The 17,378-nt window shown below is 37.1% G+C and overlaps 1 protein-coding gene across 3 annotated transcripts in view; it reads left to right on the forward strand.

Moving 5' to 3' along the window:
- IBTK (inhibitor of Bruton tyrosine kinase) overlaps positions 1 to 17,378 on the forward strand; it is a 57,346-nt gene that overhangs the window by 14,983 nt on the left and 24,985 nt on the right. For all 3 annotated transcript variants that reach the window (XM_069011261.1, XM_069011263.1, XM_069011262.1), the window contains exons 7-17: positions 758 to 875; positions 2,632 to 2,812; positions 4,038 to 4,161; positions 8,108 to 8,285; positions 8,977 to 9,151; positions 9,974 to 10,567; positions 13,038 to 13,124; positions 14,062 to 14,144; positions 14,247 to 14,284; positions 16,097 to 16,190; positions 16,579 to 16,680. In XM_069011261.1, the coding sequence (XP_068867362.1) occupies positions 758 to 875; positions 2,632 to 2,812; positions 4,038 to 4,161; positions 8,108 to 8,285; positions 8,977 to 9,151; positions 9,974 to 10,567; positions 13,038 to 13,124; positions 14,062 to 14,144; positions 14,247 to 14,284; positions 16,097 to 16,190; positions 16,579 to 16,680 (1,774 nt within the window). The remainder of the gene's footprint in view (positions 1 to 757; positions 876 to 2,631; positions 2,813 to 4,037; positions 4,162 to 8,107; positions 8,286 to 8,976; positions 9,152 to 9,973; positions 10,568 to 13,037; positions 13,125 to 14,061; positions 14,145 to 14,246; positions 14,285 to 16,096; positions 16,191 to 16,578; positions 16,681 to 17,378) is intronic.

The following is a 17,378-nucleotide window of genomic DNA, read 5'->3' on the forward strand; positions in this document are numbered from 1 at the left end:
GGGTTTAATCATTATGTCCTTTGCTGGAAGCACTGGAGTCAGTGCTTTGGGAAGAGTAGTGAGAGGGAAGAGGGGGTATGGGCATCCGCAACTTAACTATATTCCTATGCTTAATGTCTAAATTTAATCTTTTTTGTAAGTAAAGAAGCTTTACATTACCTTTTGTTTAAAGGAAACTTCATCCGAAGTAGAAGAACACTGCATTATCAGTGTTTGAAAGTAAAAAAGAATGATTGGCCAAAATGCAACAGGATAGTGTTTTGGGGTACCATGTGTTTTTCAACAGTGTAATGACAGCTCTATAGCCACAGTATTTGCTTTGATTTTATCATCTTAATCTGGAAAAATCAAGTTAAATGTGAAGTGTGGAATTAGTAGTGTTGTGTTCTGCACTGTGTTTAGGCCATTAGGACTTAAAAGTTTAAACTTCTAGCTGACATTTTGCAGCACTTGAGTCTTCTGTGGCTGTGCTATGCATGTCCTGTTCAGTCTTGTTCAGCATCTTCTGTATGAAGACAACCTAAGGAGACATGATTCCAATTCTGATTAGAAAAAAAGTTTAGTTCTTTCTGTCATTATTGCAATAGTGCCCCACTTGACAAACTTCTGAAATAATCTGATTTATTAGACTGTATTTGGATTGATATTAGTGCATTGTTCTTACTGACATTAGGAGTTAAATGTTGTCAGAAGTTTGTACATGTGAAATTCACCTGTTGCTACTTAATATTAAGATGTACTTTGGATTTGTGCTTAGGTTCAGGCAAAAAACCTGAAAGGTAGAATGGTGATTGGAGTGGCTGCAGGCAGATTCCATACAGTGCTATGGACTAAGGAAGCAGTGTATACCATGGGGCTGAATGGCGGCCAACTAGGTAAGGTAGAAGCGCTCTGAAAGTAAAACCCAGCCATTGAAAGATGTTGTTCATGCTTAACCTGTCATCTGCTTCTTAGAACAGAAGCCTGGGTGAAGCTTTTTTTTCTCTATCTTTTTCTTTTTAAACCAATCTGATGACATCATCCCTTCACACTTCTTTCAAAGAATATTTTTCATTCCTACCAGTTACTTTCACATTTTGAGATGATAGGAGCTAGTCAGATGTAGCTCTCATTTGAACTCTTTATAACTTTTACCTTCCATGTATCTTGTACAGTCCTGCTACTAGAGACTTTGAGGAAACAGAATGTTGCTGTTTGTGTTGGAAATTACTCCAAGGCATGCTTGTCTCCTTCCAGCAATCTGGCTGGCACTGCCTTTAATAAATTATAAACTGGCCTTCAGCTCTCCTGCTTATGTCCTTCTTTCATCAAGCACTGTAAACATGCTACTGATAACTTTTTCCATACTAACTTTTTTAAGTGAAATAACTTGCCTATATCTAGATTTTTTTCAGCAATACCATTACCAGACTCTTCAATTAAGTCTGTATTATTCTGAAGTCAAGAAAGAACTTATTAATAATATTACCAACTAGTGAACTTGATTTGTTGTATGAATGGGACATTTTAGTTGCTTTTATCTTTTTTAATAAACAGGTATTGCTATATTGGTTTGGATTTGCATTTTTGCAGTTTTGTGTCTATGTGCAAACAAAACTGTTAGCTATCTTTGGTACTTAATCTGCATCAGCTTTGGCCTCAGGTTCCAGCTTTTTTTGTGTATTTTTTTTAAGGTGTCAAAGGTATGTGAAAAAACTTGCCTTTGTCAGAGAAATACCTTACTAATGAATATCTTCTTGTTGTTTGTTTTTGCCTTTTTTTTATATACACCCATCATATAAGCTTTTTTTGTAGTTGCTTGTGTTGTTGGGATTATTCTGGCTAGCACATGGCCCGGTGCAGTACCATAGAGAGACAGTAATTGACTCCTAAGTGATATTAGTTGTGTCAGCTGGGCACCATGGTAGACCTGTGGTGGTAAACCTTGCCCTCATAAGACATTTGAGCACAACCCTACATTGTCCTGTGGCAGGGTTGCTTCCAGGTGGTGGTAGCTCTGCTGCTTGTTCCTGGTTATCTGTACCATGCTCCGCTCTGTGGTGCAGGCATAAGTGCCCTGCACACAAAACAGGATTATACTGTGTGTGAGAGTCCTGATGTCAGGTTTCTTGTTCCAACAGAGTAGCAATGGCCTGTTTTTATTCTATTTTTTAAATGTTTTCAGAGATCTTGCGTTACAGCTCCAACCTTTTCTGTTTCATGTAACTGCTGCCTTCATTCTTACCTGCACTTTGAGTAATTTTTTTGACAAGCTTATATTTTTGTCTTCCAATGTCTGAAATAATCTGTAGTTTATGCCAGTGTTACAGTATTTCTACTATCTTGAATTGTCATATGATGAAATAAATATTCTTTTTTTGGAATCAAAGCACTACCACCACATTAAATAGCTTCCCTGTAAAATATGCCTTACTTCATTTTTATGTATCAGATCTTGGTTTTTGGGTGTTTGTACTGAGCTAACAAGTATGTGTGGTGGGTCTCATCTGTCTAAATATTTTGAAGATGAATTATCCTACCAAAAATCTTCTGGAATTTAGAGTTTCTTCAAAGTAGTGTAGCAAAGTATCCTTTAATTGCACAATGTATGGAATGGCAAACAATGTTTTTGTGGTATGTTGTTTTTTCTAGGTTATCTGCTGGATCCTAATGGAGAAAAATGTGTAACTGCACCTCGCCAAGTCTCTGCTCTACACCATAAAGACCTCTCTGTGTCCCTGGTCTCTGCAAGTGATGGCGCTACAGTATGTGTTTCTGAAAGAGGAGATATTTATTTACTTGCAGACTATCAGTGCAAAAAGATAGCTTCAAAGTATGTGTTACTTTTCTAATCTGTCATGAAGAACAATAGGTGAAGATTTCACTGTAATTGTATACTTGCAAGCTATTTTAAAGATTCTTGTGCATAAATTACAGAAAATGCAGTGGTGCCCTGTGTTCTCTTCATTTGTAGTTCTTTCATATGAACCAGGGCTATTGTTTTTGTTTGTTTCTTCATTTGTTTGGGTTTTTTTTATATACAAGAGGCTAAGGTGCCACTTGCTGTTTACCAAAGATATTTAAAAAACACATTAGGAGGAAATATTTTGTGCCGTAAGTTTAAAAACATTGAAACTGGTATTTTTTCTTCCTCTGTTAGCCTTAATTTGTGTAAGTGCATCTTTGTAGAGACACTGAAGATCTGCTATTTTGTTTATTTATGTTGTTATGATTTTGAATCAGTAATTTGGGATCTGAATTTCATAATTAATGTGTAGATACAGTAGGTTATAAAGGGTAATTTAGGTTGCAAGAAGGACCTTGTAAAGTCATCTGGTCCATATGCTAAAACCTGGATATAAAACCTGTTGAAGAAGCTGGATTTTTGACTCATGAATTTAGGAAATTATTTAATCCTGTTCTCTTTTACTTAGTTTGCAATAACAGATTAGAATAAATTTGTTTAGATTTGATTTTGCCCAGCTAACTCCTCCCTAGTTTTTCAGCTTCACTTCAAATTCTAACAGTATTAATCAACATTTTATAGCTTAATGATTATTTTATACTTCATTTCTACATGGCGGTAAGTGAAAGTGTTGACACTTGTAGAAACTTAGTGCAGTGTCCTGTGCTCTTTTACTAAGCAACTGAGAAAAGATAATGAGTTTAATTTTGATCAGTTAAAAACCAAACCTAGCAAATCCCTGAGAAATGACCTGCTGGGATAGGATAGATCTTTTAATACAAGTAACTGATTAAATTTTTGTAATGATGAAATCAAAGCTATATCATTTACCGGTTTTCACTCATGGAATTTTTTGAAGAACTTAGATATACAATGTGATATACTTAAAAACAAGCAAAAAGTATAGTCTGCTATAATATTATCAGTTATGTTAATAGTACCAGTAGGGTGAAACTAAACATAAGTAATTTTTCCATTTCACTGCCTCAATTACATTATTTTACTGCTTGTCTAAATAAAGAAGGTAACTGTCATAGAACTAACATAAGTACACAATAGGGAAATACTAATTTAACCTTTTGTGTTCTTTCAGACAGCTGAACCTTAAAAAAGTTCTTGTCAGTGGGGGATATTTGGAATATAAAGTAGATACCCAGCATCTTAAAGAAAATGGGGGTCAGAAGACTTGTATTCTGGCGCTGGATGAAGCTGGAAGAGTAAGTTGTCATAATTATAATTATATAGCAGGCAGCATAGTGATTAATCAAACTTTAAAAATAAGACAGGACAAAATCATGCACAGAAAATAACCAATCTCACAGAATCACAGAATATGCTGAGTTGGAAGGACCCACAAGGATCATGAAGTCCAGCTCCTGGCCCTAAACAGGACCATCCCCAAAAGTCACAGCAGGTGCTTGAGAGCATTGTCCAAGTTCTTCTTGAACTCTTTCAGGCTTGGTGCTGTGACCATTTTCCTGAGGGGCCTGTTCCAGTGCCCAAGCACCCTCTGGGTGAAGAATCTTTTTGCAGTAAACCTTCCCTGGCACAATTTCAGGCCATTCCCTTGGGTCCTGTCACTGGTCACCAGAGAGAAGAGATCAGTGTCTGCCCCTCCTCTTCCCCTCATGAGGAAGTTGTAACTGCAGTGAGGTCTCCCCTCAGTCTCCTCTTCTCCAGGCTGAACAGACCAAGTGCCCTCAGCCGCTCCTCACACGGCTTCCCCTCAAGGCCCTTCACCATCTTTGTTGCCCTCCTTTGGACACTCTCTAACAGTTTAATGTCTTTCTAACATTGTGGCACCCAAAACTGCCCCCATCACTCGAGGTGAGGCCACCCCAGTGCAGAGCAGAGCGGGACAATCCCCTCCCTTGCCCGGCTGGTGATGACGTGCCTGATGCCCCCCAGGACACACTTGGCCCTCCTGGCTGCCAGGGCACTGCTGATGCACATTCAATTTTCCATTGACAGGACCCCCAGGTTCCTTTACGTGGTGCTGCTTTCCAGCATCTCATTCCCTGCTCTGTCTGTACATCCAGGGTTGCCCCTGGTGCATCCCAGGTGCAGAATCCGGCACTTTCGCTTGTTGAACTTCATGTGGTTGGTGATTGCCCAGCCCTCTGATTTGTGGAGGTCTCTCTGCAGGGCCTCCCTGCCCTGGAGGGAGTCAGCAGCTCCTCCCAGTTTTATATCATCTATGAACTTGCTTAGTATCTCTTCCAGTCCTTCCTCCAAGTCATTTATGAAGATGTTGAAGAGCACAGGGCTGAGGATGGAGCCCTGTGGAACCCCAGTAGTGACAGGTCACCAGTGTGATGTCACTCCATTCACTATAACCCTTTGTGTCCAACTCATGGGCCAGTTGCTCACTCATCCCATGCTGTGTTTATCCAGCTGTGTGCTGGACATTTTGTCCAGAAGGATCCTGTGAGAGACAGTATCAACAGCTGTGCTGAAATCCAAAAAGATGACATCAACGGGCTTCCCTTGGTCAGCTAGGTGGGTTACCTTGTCATCAAAGGAAATCAGGTTTGATAAGCAGGACTTTCCCCTTATGAAGCCATGCTGGCTGTGACCAATGACTGCCTTGTCTTTCAGGTGTTTTCAATACCTCCCAGAATAATCTTCTCCATAACTTTACCAGGCACTGAAGTGAGACTGACAGGCCTGTAGAGTGTGGGGTCCTACTTCTTGCCCTTCTTGAAAACTGGGAACAGCAGTCATCAGTAGCTGGGACCTCTCCAGATTTCCAAGACTGCTCAAAAATCATTGACAGAGGCTTTGGGATGACATCAGCCAGCTCTTTGAGGGTTTTCAGATGAATCCCACCAGGCCGCATAGATTTGCAGGGATCCAGCTGGAGCAGCAGATCCCGCACAGTTTCAGCGTTGGCTGGGAGTTGATCATTCTCGCAGTCGTGGTCCTCCAGCTCAGGGTACTGAGACCCCCTTGTTGAGGACAGAGGCAAAGAATGTGTTAAACACCTGTGCCTTGTCTGTGTCCCTGTTTGTGGGGTGACCGTCCTCACCCTGTGATGGGCTGATGTTATTTTTACACTGCCTATTGCCCTTCATGTATTTGAAAAAGTTCTTTTTATTGTTCCCCAGTCAATTCTTTTCTGTAGAGCTGCTGGTGATTTTGGTTTTTTTTAGGGCCATGGGAAGATTACAAAAGTAATGTGCAATAGTTCATTTTTAAATCTATGGACTTCTAATGCCTTTCAGTGAAGGTGTAAACTTTGTTTTTACATACACATTCGTGTATGTGGTTTAGGTTCTTTTTGTTGATGTTTTTTTTATTCCCATCTCACCTATCACCCCACTTACCCCAGGCACCTTTACAACTTTCAGAAGTAGTCTCTGGACTTGAGGTTTTAGAGCCTTTGCTGAAACACAGCTGTTTGTAGATGAAATGTCCCTTTTATTGTCAAATGTTGCACCTAAACCTGGTGAATCATTTAGTATTTACTTTAAATGTGGATGCTGTATTGTCTTAGAATTGGAATGCTGTGGTGAATTTATTGTTTTCTTCCCTTACTCGTTTTTAAGTACTGGTTTACAGGACTCTACAAAATTCTTTTTCTTGATGTGCTCACTGGGAGATCTCAACCTTCACTGCCATCTAGTGGTGTTTACAAAGAAGCTTTTTCTACTAAAATGCCTTCTTAAAGAATGTTAAAAACTGAGCTTGTATATCAAAATAAGGGGCAATGTGGTTATTTCCTTTCCTTTCCTTGAATTTGGCTGAATTACATTTTGAGATGATCGTATCTTTTCATTATGTCATTAGTTGTCTCAGAGATTATAAACTTTCAATTCAGTATTTGATCACGTGGGATGTAGCCTCTAGCATCTGTAGTATTGGTAGTACCCCTTCAACATCTTTGGGACACTGCTTTGAAGTAAGAAACTACTTGATCTTCCTGCATCAGAGGAACTATGTCCATGTACATTTCATATCTTTCCATGTTGAATACTGACAAGTACTGGAATCTTTAGCGCTTCCAGGCATTATAAGTTATTGAGTAAGAAGAAGGATGGGATCTTATCACTTGTAATTCCTGGTCTGGCTTGATTGCATTTTCTTTAAGGGAGTACTGTTTAGCCTAGAAAATAAAAGTCACAAGGGGAATCTTGTATATGCATACTCGAAGAGAAGATGTAAAGAAGATAGAGCCAGGTTCTTTTCAATGGTGCCCAGAGCCAGAACCAGAGGCAATGGGCAGAAACTGAAATAAAGGAGGCTCTATCTGAGTATCAGGAAGCACTGAGGGTGGTCCAGCGCTGTCACAGGTTGCCAGTTAAGGTTGTGAAATCACTGTGCTTGGAAATACTCAAAAGCTGTCTGGACATGCTCCTGGGCAGCTGGCTCTGGGTGGTCCTGCTTGAGCAGAGAGTTAGACTAGACAGCCTCCAGAGATCCCTTTCAATTTCAACATTCTGTGATTCGTAGGGAGGAGAAAGGAAATAAGTTACTCGACTCCTTTTGTTGCCTCCCTCTGTGCAGGTCCTTCAGTAGGAGAAAATGAAAGCCTGACTTTAGTTAGCACTGCTAATGCCACATTTGGGCTTTACCTTGCTTCGGGCTGTCTTTCAGACATGCACAGTATACCTTGTTGGTGTCTTGCTGTGCTTCAGCTTTTAAAGTTTGTGTTTGGTCATGATCTCCTTTCCAAACCTTGACTGGTACAGAGAAATCTGAGATTTTTTTGTCAAACAATTAACACAAAATGGTTTAAATTTCCAGTGTGCTAGCTTTGAATTTTGTCTGATTTATAAGCAAACCAGTTGGACAAATCTGTAAATTAAGAACTAGATAAAACTTGTTTCTTGACTTGACACCTTTTACTGTCCTTGTTGAGATGTCAGTAAAACCTGTCCTATAGATGACTGCTGTGAAGATATTTGAATATTTGGAGAAGCTTTTCAAATGCCTTTCATGAGGAAATGGATCTTAATATCACAATAGATTTTTTCTTTTCCTTGTGGATTCTCTCTAATAGGTGCTCATAACACTTTATCCTAAAATTCTGAAGAATGTCTTCTCCTTTTATATGCAACTTTGAGATGGCATGTTCTTGTGTTTAAAAAAGTAGTGTGTAATATGTAATTGCTTTTATATGATGTGAAGATCTTTCCTTTCTTTAAAAATTTGATGTTGTAGGTGTTTTGTTGGAAGTCATCTAACAACTCCATGAAGCAGTGTCGTTGGGTGTATGGCCGGCAAGTCTTCATGTCTGATGTTGCATTAAATGGGAATGAAATAATGTTTGTGACACAGGATGGTGAAGCCTTTACAGGGAAGTGGCTGGAAGAAGGGAAAAAAAGCTCAGAAAAGAAAGGTTAGCTGTGATTTCTTAGTGGTTTTTAAATACTTTAAATCAATAAAAAAGTTTAATTGAATCTTTACAGTCTCTATCAGTATTATGTGGTGAGTTTGTTCTTTCCTCTGTGACTGACAGTTCTTAGCTCTGACTGCTGCTGTACTCTTTCTCAGTAATACTAAGATTTACTTTGCAGCTTTCAGTTAACCTTTAGGTGGAGATTTCTGTAAAGAAAAGTACTTCTGAAGAGTAGTAGTAGCACAAGGGTCTAGTGTAATGGTCTTGTCACAGATGATGAGTCCTAAGAGAATTGGTATTGAGTAAAAGAAGGAGCATATACTTGCTTCCACTGCTAAGTCTGTGAAATCTATTTCCCAGTCCCCTTACCTGGGCACAATACAGGGTCCAAAGCAACTTCCACCTTATTAACTTGGCTCATATTGCTGAAAGTAGGTCCTGATGGTTTGTTTTTCTGGAAGGAACATACCTGTCTTGTACAGCACAAGATTTTAAGTGAAACTGTCAGCTCTCCTCCTATATATTCTGTAAATAAGCAAGCTGAAATCTTCAGCATGATTTAGTCTTGCTCAATTACTCCATCAAAGGACATACAGAAGTCATAGTCTTGTCTTTTTTGTGTATTGGTTGCATTTTAATTAGCAGGATCTTTCTGTGATGTGTATTCACTTCCTTTTGTTTTTTTTTACAGAACTTGTATCAAGCCTTCAGCATCCTTCATGTGATGTGTCTTGTGAACATGACACAACCAGTGTGTATGAAAGAATTCGACTTCAGAAGCTGACATTTGTCCACCGAGCTGTCAGTATTGCCACTGATCCTAGTGGCTGTAATTTTGCTGTATTACAGTCAGATCCTAAAACCAGGTATATTAAAAATAACAACAGCTGTAATTTTTCCCTTTTCTGTGTGTTATTGCAATTGAATCATTCTTTTCCAAACTGTTTTTTGGCTCATAGAGAAGTCATAGTAAATATAGTTATCCATATTGCTAGAGAATAGCACTTCTTAGTAATTATGTTGAAGTTACCCAAAGGCCTCAGCTTATATATTTGCATAATAATAGGCAGTATGGATGTTTTCTCTGAAGTGTTTAAGGCAAGCATTTGCCATGTATTTCCTAACACACTCTTGAGTTCTAAATACTGTAGAAATTCACCTCTTCAGTAATCACCAATAATCAGCTTTTAAATAAAAGTGACAAGTGAATTTTTGTTTGTTTGGAAAGAAATGTGTAAAGTAAAATAAATAAATAGAATACTGGACCATGTTTCTTATGCTCTCATAATAGTTTCCAACAGATGTGATAAATAGCTAAACATTAGCTTTTTTTCCTTGTTGCTTTAGTTTGTAACACGAAATACAGCAAACATTTCTGTGTTTTCATGTTGGAAAAATGAGATAAAGATAAGATAGTTCTGATAATGCTGGTACAGTATAAAGGCAAAATACTATATTTGATATTCTGAAGCTAGACAGGTCTTATTTGTGTAGTTTAATTGCCTAAATACCATATTATTAGTTATTTTTGTAAAGAACAGGACAAGAAATGTTGAGCAGTGCAGCAATGTAAGAAAAAACACAAAGAAACCAAACTGTAACAGCATCATCCTCTTCATTAAACATACTATGTAAAATGTTATGAAGCTTGTAAATGGTGTTTGATTATGGATTTCATTTTGTTCTAGTCTGTATGAAATTCCAAGTGTGTCACTATCAAGTTTTGGAATGGATTTTGGCAAACTCTTAGATGAAACAGACGAAATGGACAGCATCCATGATGTAACTTTTCAGATTGGCACAAGAATGTACCCCGTGCATAAATACATCTTGGCTGTACGCTCCGACTTCTTCAAGAAGCTCTTTGTCTCCAGTGACAACCAGCTAGACACTCCAGACATCTACCGTAAAGATGAAGATGCTGTTGGATGTGATCTTTATGTAATTGAGAAAGTCCATCCAGATCTGTTTGGCTACCTTCTGCAGTTCATATACACTGATACTTGTGATCTTTTGACTCATGGTTACAAGCCAAAAATCCCATATAAAGAAAAATCAGATGAAAATCAAGATACTTTAATTTCTAATCTGAGCAAAATGAGTTTTGATGAAAATGTTAATGGAAAGTCTGCATTTGAGATTTATAGAAATAATCAAGTGCAAGTTATAAATGAAAAACAGAAGAGCAAATCTAAAAAAGGCAAAGCTGGTGAAGAAGCTAACCTCATTAAAATGTTGCAAAGTGCAGCAAAGAAGTTTGGACTCAGCAATTTAAGTGGAAGGTAGGTGAAGGGAAATGCACTTATATTTTGACAAGCTCTCCATGGAGTGTTTTTATGTAAGCTGATCTAACTTTAGTTGTTATGGCAGTAATGGAAATTAAGACACTAATGTTAGAATAGAAACTAGAGGGAGATGATAAGGGGATACTACTTGGGAACTGGCTGGGCTTAATTCCAGTGCATATAGGAGTTTCAGGTTGGTGGATGGTGAGCTGTTCCATCACTGTTTGTGCATCACTTGTTTTGTGTATGCTTATTCTGTTAGCATTATTATTATTTTTCATTCATTTTCTGCCCTATTAAAACTGTCTATCTCAACCCACAAATTTTACTATTTTTTTCCTGAATTCTCTCCCCCATCCCACTGGTGGGTGGTGAGGGGAGAGTGAGTGAGTGAGTGAGTGTGTGGTCTTTAGTCAGCTGAGTTAACCATGACAGTATCTTTTAAGGCATAGGCTCTGTGGGATTTGATATCTATCGGGGGAAATATTGAGGAAGATTGTGGGAAAGGGAATATTGTGGAAGATTGGCTACGTGAAAAAGGGCACATCAAACCCCTGCAGTTTGATGGCATGCATTTTGTGTAACAAATGAAGTTGCAAAAAGCTACAAGTTCTCCTGCTCAACAACAGGGCTTCCATTGAGTTCTTATTGCTTAGCGAAGTGTTTTATTGCAGAGTTAGCAAGGTTGAGTTTTTGGCAGTAAAACAATAAAATACTGTGGGTTAGAAAAGACAAAGAAGAAAGAGAATTGCTGACCACAGAAGAGGAGCTAGGAGGGGTTAAGAAGTCAGCTAAAACTCCGTGAACCACTTAGAATGTGCCTTTACAAATATTCATAAGCCTATTATTGTTAGTATATAAGAAACTTCAGTATGATTAATAAACGGAATCCTGCTGATCCACTCATATTGAGCGTCCGGGCTTTCCCTCCGTCACGACAGATATCTGATTCAAATCATCTGACTTTCCATAAAGGCTGTCAAAAACATCAATACTTGTTAGTTGGAGACAGCTGATCAAACTGAGTTTTGGGTTGATTAATTTCTGTACTGTGGTCTTTTCACAGTCTTTTCACAGACAGCAAACATGTTTAGTATAAAACAGCAAAGTTAAATTCTTGTTCAACTGATGTAATTTTTATATTACATGGTGAAGCAAATGGAATTGAGATCAAATGTGTCTGTAGAACTGCATTAATCAGTTTGGGGGTTTTTTCTGCTTTTGTCCTTTCAAAAGAGGGGAATGAGCTTTTTCAGGGCAGTTTTCTTGACTGTACTTCTTGCATGCACAGCCAAGATCAAAGCTGCTGCTAAAACGGAGTTCCTAAGTAACATTTCCATGGTAAAGTATTTTGCCTTTAAAGGTGTATTACTTTGTAATCCACCAGCAGCACTCCTGTGTCTTTACCATCCCATTCAGAAGCCTTCTTGATGAATTAGGATGCTAAAAAAGCCTGTGCTTAAACTTGCATCTCTTCCCAGCCACTGTCTTTGCTCACTTTACTGACTGGTAGCGCTATGTATTTTTACTTCTAGATTTTTGACCCTGTAGTATTGAACTTTGCCCTTAACTATACAGTATAGGTTTCATGTAAGATAATAAATACATATTGTAGGAACCCAGAGTGCCAAGAATATTTCTCTGCCTGTTTTTAAGGGTTCTTACCCCCCTGAACAAAACTGTTTTAACTTTCAACCTTGGAAAAAATTACCAACAGTCAGACAAGAACTAGAAAATACAGTGGTGTGAATTAGGTGATAGATTACTGTGTAAGATTGTCACAGGGTGAAAAATTTAGAGGTTTTGGGCTTTTCTTTGTAGTAAATAGATAAAAGTATCAAAATGGAGGATTGATGTTGTTCTCTAAATCTTCTTCTCCTTCTACTACTCCATATTCTGCAGTAAAAGTAGTTTGGAATGATTGGATAGAGAATTCCACAGGTCCTGCCCGTGTTACTGAATAATTGGTAGGAAAGTGAAAATAATGTACGTTTTTAGTAACTATTGGTTAAATTATCTTTAAAAGGCTGTGTAAATCTTGATAATTAGAGACTTCTCTCCTGTTTTCTGTGCTCTGTGCTGTACCTGGGCCACGCTACTGGCTCTGTTCTTCTGATAAGACTTAATAAACAACTATCCAGCAGCATTGAAACTCAAGGAAAAGTCTTGGTTTATCTTTGAAACTCCTTGCAAGGACTTTTAGAAAATCCTCTCCCATCAGGAGGAATTTGATTTATGGCATGGTTCAGTGTCACATATCTAAGATATGGAAAGAATGTCAGTTACATTTTGCATCTGCCTTGAAGACTTTTCAAATAACAACTGTCCCTTTCTATTTTTGTATGATGATTCATTTTTGTATTCACAGTATGAGCCCACTGAAGTACTATTACTTTGTGAAACTGCTCTTAATGGTTTGAACTGTATACTAATTGTATTGCTTATTACTAATGTTAATAATTTGCAGGTTGGATGGAGTCAGATTAGAAAATGGAAAAATTAACGTTGTCAACAAGAAGAATGGGAATAAACCAAAGTTAAATCAGAAGAAATGGTAATTTTTTTAATCAAGTTTCCCCTACCCCATCATCTTCCTCTTATGTCATCTCTTTACCTCTTAAGTGTGGACTAAGGTTGATCCAGCTGCATTTTAACTTCTGGTGTTCAGTTCTCTCTATCACAGTAACTCAGATTTGGAAGTTCTCCATATATGTTTATAGACTTGATCTATAAATTAGTAATTGGGGATAGATTATGTGTGGTATGTCTTTGTTTCTTTTTACTGCACCTAATGTGTTCTATGGATTAACTGTCATAGAATGCTAATGCCAGAAGAAATGTTATGGGTAGTCCAGTCAAAAGCAATTTCACTTCTGTAAATCTGCTTGCTGCGACAATAAGACTGTATGGATTGGAAATAAGGAAATGCATAGTGTGTTTTCTAATCTGCTTTTAGCAAAGTGATGTTTGTTTTTTAATTCCGTTGATGTGGTCGAGTTACTTATACCCAAAATCTTGAATAGTCTATTTATATAATGAAAGCAGTCTATTTATATAATAAAAGCAACATTGCATGAAAGTAGCGTTTTCACAGAATTTGGATTGCTTCATTCTTAAAATGCATCATCAAGGCCTATGGTACCTCCTGATATTGAAAAAATAGGTAACTTAACATGGACCATTTAAGATTGACTAAAATTAGCCATAATTAATTTATTTAGTCATAGCAGTTTTGAAACAGTAATTGACTGTGTTTTGAAGGAAGTATTTCAGATGGAATTTTTAAAGCTCAAATTCGGACAAAAAAATTCTCCCTGGAAAGTATTGTGCCTGTACTTTTAGGTTCATGTTCTGTGGTATTATTAAAGTTCAGGTGTATTTTATTTCAAAGGATAAATCCTAACTTGTTAAAGGAAACATTTATTTGTAGAGTTTACAACTTATAGATCTTCTGAATAGTCACCGTTCTGATGCTATTAAATATCTTCTAGTTCATACCTCTGCGATGTGACCCTGAAATCTTTAGATGGAAAGGAATTCCCATGTCATAAGTGTGTACTTTGTGCAAGACTTGGTATGTGTGTGTATTTTTATATATATTTATATAACATAAGTTATATTATCTTTTTTAACTGTCATTTTATTGCATCTTGAACTGAAATGCCTTTCTTTACAGATTATTTTCACAGCATGTTAAGCAGCTCATGGATTGAGGTAAGTGTGCCAAAACCATGTGTGATGGTATGGTCTTTTTTTTTGCATCAAGTAAGCGACAGCTTTTCAGTTTTTCCTATAATAACATATCCTAAATACTAGGGAAAAGGAAGGGCCAGATTCCTGGATTCTGTTTGCAAGAAAAAAACCCCACAAGCCACATTTTTTGGTTACTCTATTCATACTATTGAGATTGTATATTAAATAAGAGTAATAAATGTAATGCTGTATATGGAAGGAGCTTACTGCTTTTGTTTTTGGGGTTTAGTTTGAACTAGTTAATGGATTTATAAAAACACTGACTGGACTGTTCTTATGGGATACTACTTTGGATGAATTTTCATTTTCTTTCTGTAAAAGATCTTACAGTTTAAATAGTATGCAGTTTGGAATAGCTTGTCATGTGTACTGAGTGCAAGAGACAGCAGGATCCAGAGTCAATGTATAGAATTCCAGCTCCCTTTTGCTGTTAAATGAAACAGGGTATCAGGGACTATGCTACTTAGTCACCAACTGCTCTTTCAAAAGTTGTAGATCTTTAATGTGTCTTGGTTCCTATTTGCTAGCTGTGTTTCAATGTCCTGGTTGTTCCTGGACATTGTAATTTCACTAAATACCTCTGTTTAACTACCTGAGTACTATTGATAGTGTTTATGGAAAGAGACGAAGGTGTAAGTGGAGAAGGATTTTTCTGAGACTGAAAATTAAAGCAGTGTGCAGGAGTTCCTCGAATTTCTTTGCTTTCTGGCAATCCATTAAGAACCTGGTGAAGTACTGGCAGTTCTGTTCTGCTGTAGAACAGAGCTTTACCTGTGCTCTAGGTTAACTGTGCTGCCTTTTCCTAAGTCATCCCTGAGAAAACATATTTGAAACACTGTGAGATAAATTATTTATTTAAGGGGTTTTTTTTTAAGTGTTGAGTGTCCATTACTGTAATGGATTTCTGTATCAGTAGTATGTACTTCTTAAGTTACCTATTAATTTGTAAGTAGTAAATCTAAATCAACCTAAACTAATAAGTAAATATTTTATGAAGCAAGGGCCATAGATGTTATATAAAAATCTTAATGTCTGTAAGAGGTTTTTAAACTTTAGAAGGAAAATGTGTCAATACCAGTAGTATGTTCTAAAGCAAAATAAATATTTTAGTATGAAGCTTTACTTGAGTGCCACCTGAAGTAAACCGAAGTTGTTAAGCAGTGATATTGCATAAACACAATTTGCACAAACACAGTTTGCATAAACACAAATAGTGAGTGACAGTTACGTGGTTTAATGGCTAATGTTTGCTCTTATAAAGGCTTTACCCTAATGGTTAAGGTGGTTCTTCAAAGGGAGGGCTCGATGAGGACCTTATTTTCAGAGGCATTAACAATAGTGACTACTTCAATATTATTGTTATTTGGGAACTTGTGATTTCTTTAGGTCTTTCTACCTTGAAAGGAAAGCAATTCAGTACTGGCATGGAGGGTTCCTGTAGTTCTACTTTTAGACAGTTGTGGGTAAAGGAATATAATCAAGGAGGATTGTTAGAGTAGATGATCAAAGCGATCAAACATGAAACTGTTTCATGGGTGTTTATTCAGAACAGATTTTAATTGCTCTGCTGCAATCAATTCTGAATTGAGAAACTTGGACAGATTTTGTACAAATGCTTAAGTAATTGTTTAACTTCAAAAATGTGACCCTCGATCTGAGTCATTTTCTTAATATAATTACTGTCTTAATTTTGTATTTTATTCCAAGTGGTCAGCTTCTTTTACTCTTTCTTATTTTTCTTTTCTTTTTTTTTAATATACTTTGGCTATTTAGGCTACCTGTTCAGCTCTGGAAATGCCCATCCATTCTGACATACTACAGATAATTGTGGATTACCTGTATACAGATGAAGCTCTTGCCATAAAAGGTGCCATTAATATATTTTCAAGTGTAGCTCTTGCAATTTTTGTATTTTTAAAACAGAAGTTCAAAACTTAATATGGTTGTGTTGAAGTTATATGTAAAAAAATCAAAATTCTTGATTCTTGCTTCAGAGTTTGAGGTGATAGCAGTACCCCAGGCCTCGTTTTACCTATTCTTTAGTTTGTCAAACTGCAGTTTTCCTTTTCCTTCCTTCTGTTGCTTCAAAAAGTTGATGGTTGGTGCTCTTCTAAGCTATTCCTTCTGCTGTTAAAACCCCATCCCAATTTGTGAAGCCGCTATAATTGCGCTTTGGTAAAAGCTCACTGAAGCTGTATATGTTATAGTTGCTTTTGATTTGCCCACAGTGTTTTACATGATGCTTTGTTTTCCAGATTCTCAAAATGTGGAATTCATATGTAACGTTCTTGTGGTAGCAGACCAACTTCTGATATCCAGACTCAAAGAAATCTGTGAAGTAGCCATTGCAGAAAAACGTGAGTTCTTCCGCTTGTAATTTAAAGGGTTAGAGATTAAAAAATGGTATTTTTAGATGTTCTTGCCTTTTGTGGCACAGAATTTGTGTATCTTCCTTTTAGCTGATTATATTTTGACGTTCATTGCATGTCTGCTAATAGTTACTTCTTTAGTCTGAGCAATATTCTAGGTTAGTATAATCTTCCATTCCTTATGCATCATCTTCATCTCATGGTCTTTAATAAAAAAAAGTAAAAAAAAAAAAAGAAATCTAACCACCCCCAAACCCGTATAAAACCTTTATTTCATTGAATTAAAGTTTCTTTTCTTTAAAATATGATTAAGTGAATTCTCTTTCTATTTCTGTCCTTGTATTTAGTGTTCCCTCTCTCCTCTTTCACTCCACTTATTTTGTTCTTTCTGGAACATTTGGAAGTTTAACAACTGTTTATGCTGTACTTGAAACTCACTATTTTTAAATTTCTTTTTCCCTTTTATTTTGGACTTCTGGGTTTTAATATTTTGAAACTGATCTGTTTGTAGATAGAGCTTTTTAGTTCTGTGAAGCAGCCATTGCATACACGCTGCTACAAAGTTACATGGAGCTTCCTATAGTTTAGGCCATTTGAGTGTTAGCATTTTTTCTAGGAATGGGGTAGTATATGATGTTTCAATGACTAGCTCATGCTGTACAATGTCTTAAAACAGCTGCTTGATA

The sequence above is a fragment of the Aphelocoma coerulescens genome, chromosome 3 (genome assembly GCF_041296385.1).
Source record: "Aphelocoma coerulescens isolate FSJ_1873_10779 chromosome 3, UR_Acoe_1.0, whole genome shotgun sequence".
In the NCBI taxonomy this organism is placed as follows: domain Eukaryota; kingdom Metazoa; phylum Chordata; class Aves; order Passeriformes; family Corvidae; genus Aphelocoma; species Aphelocoma coerulescens.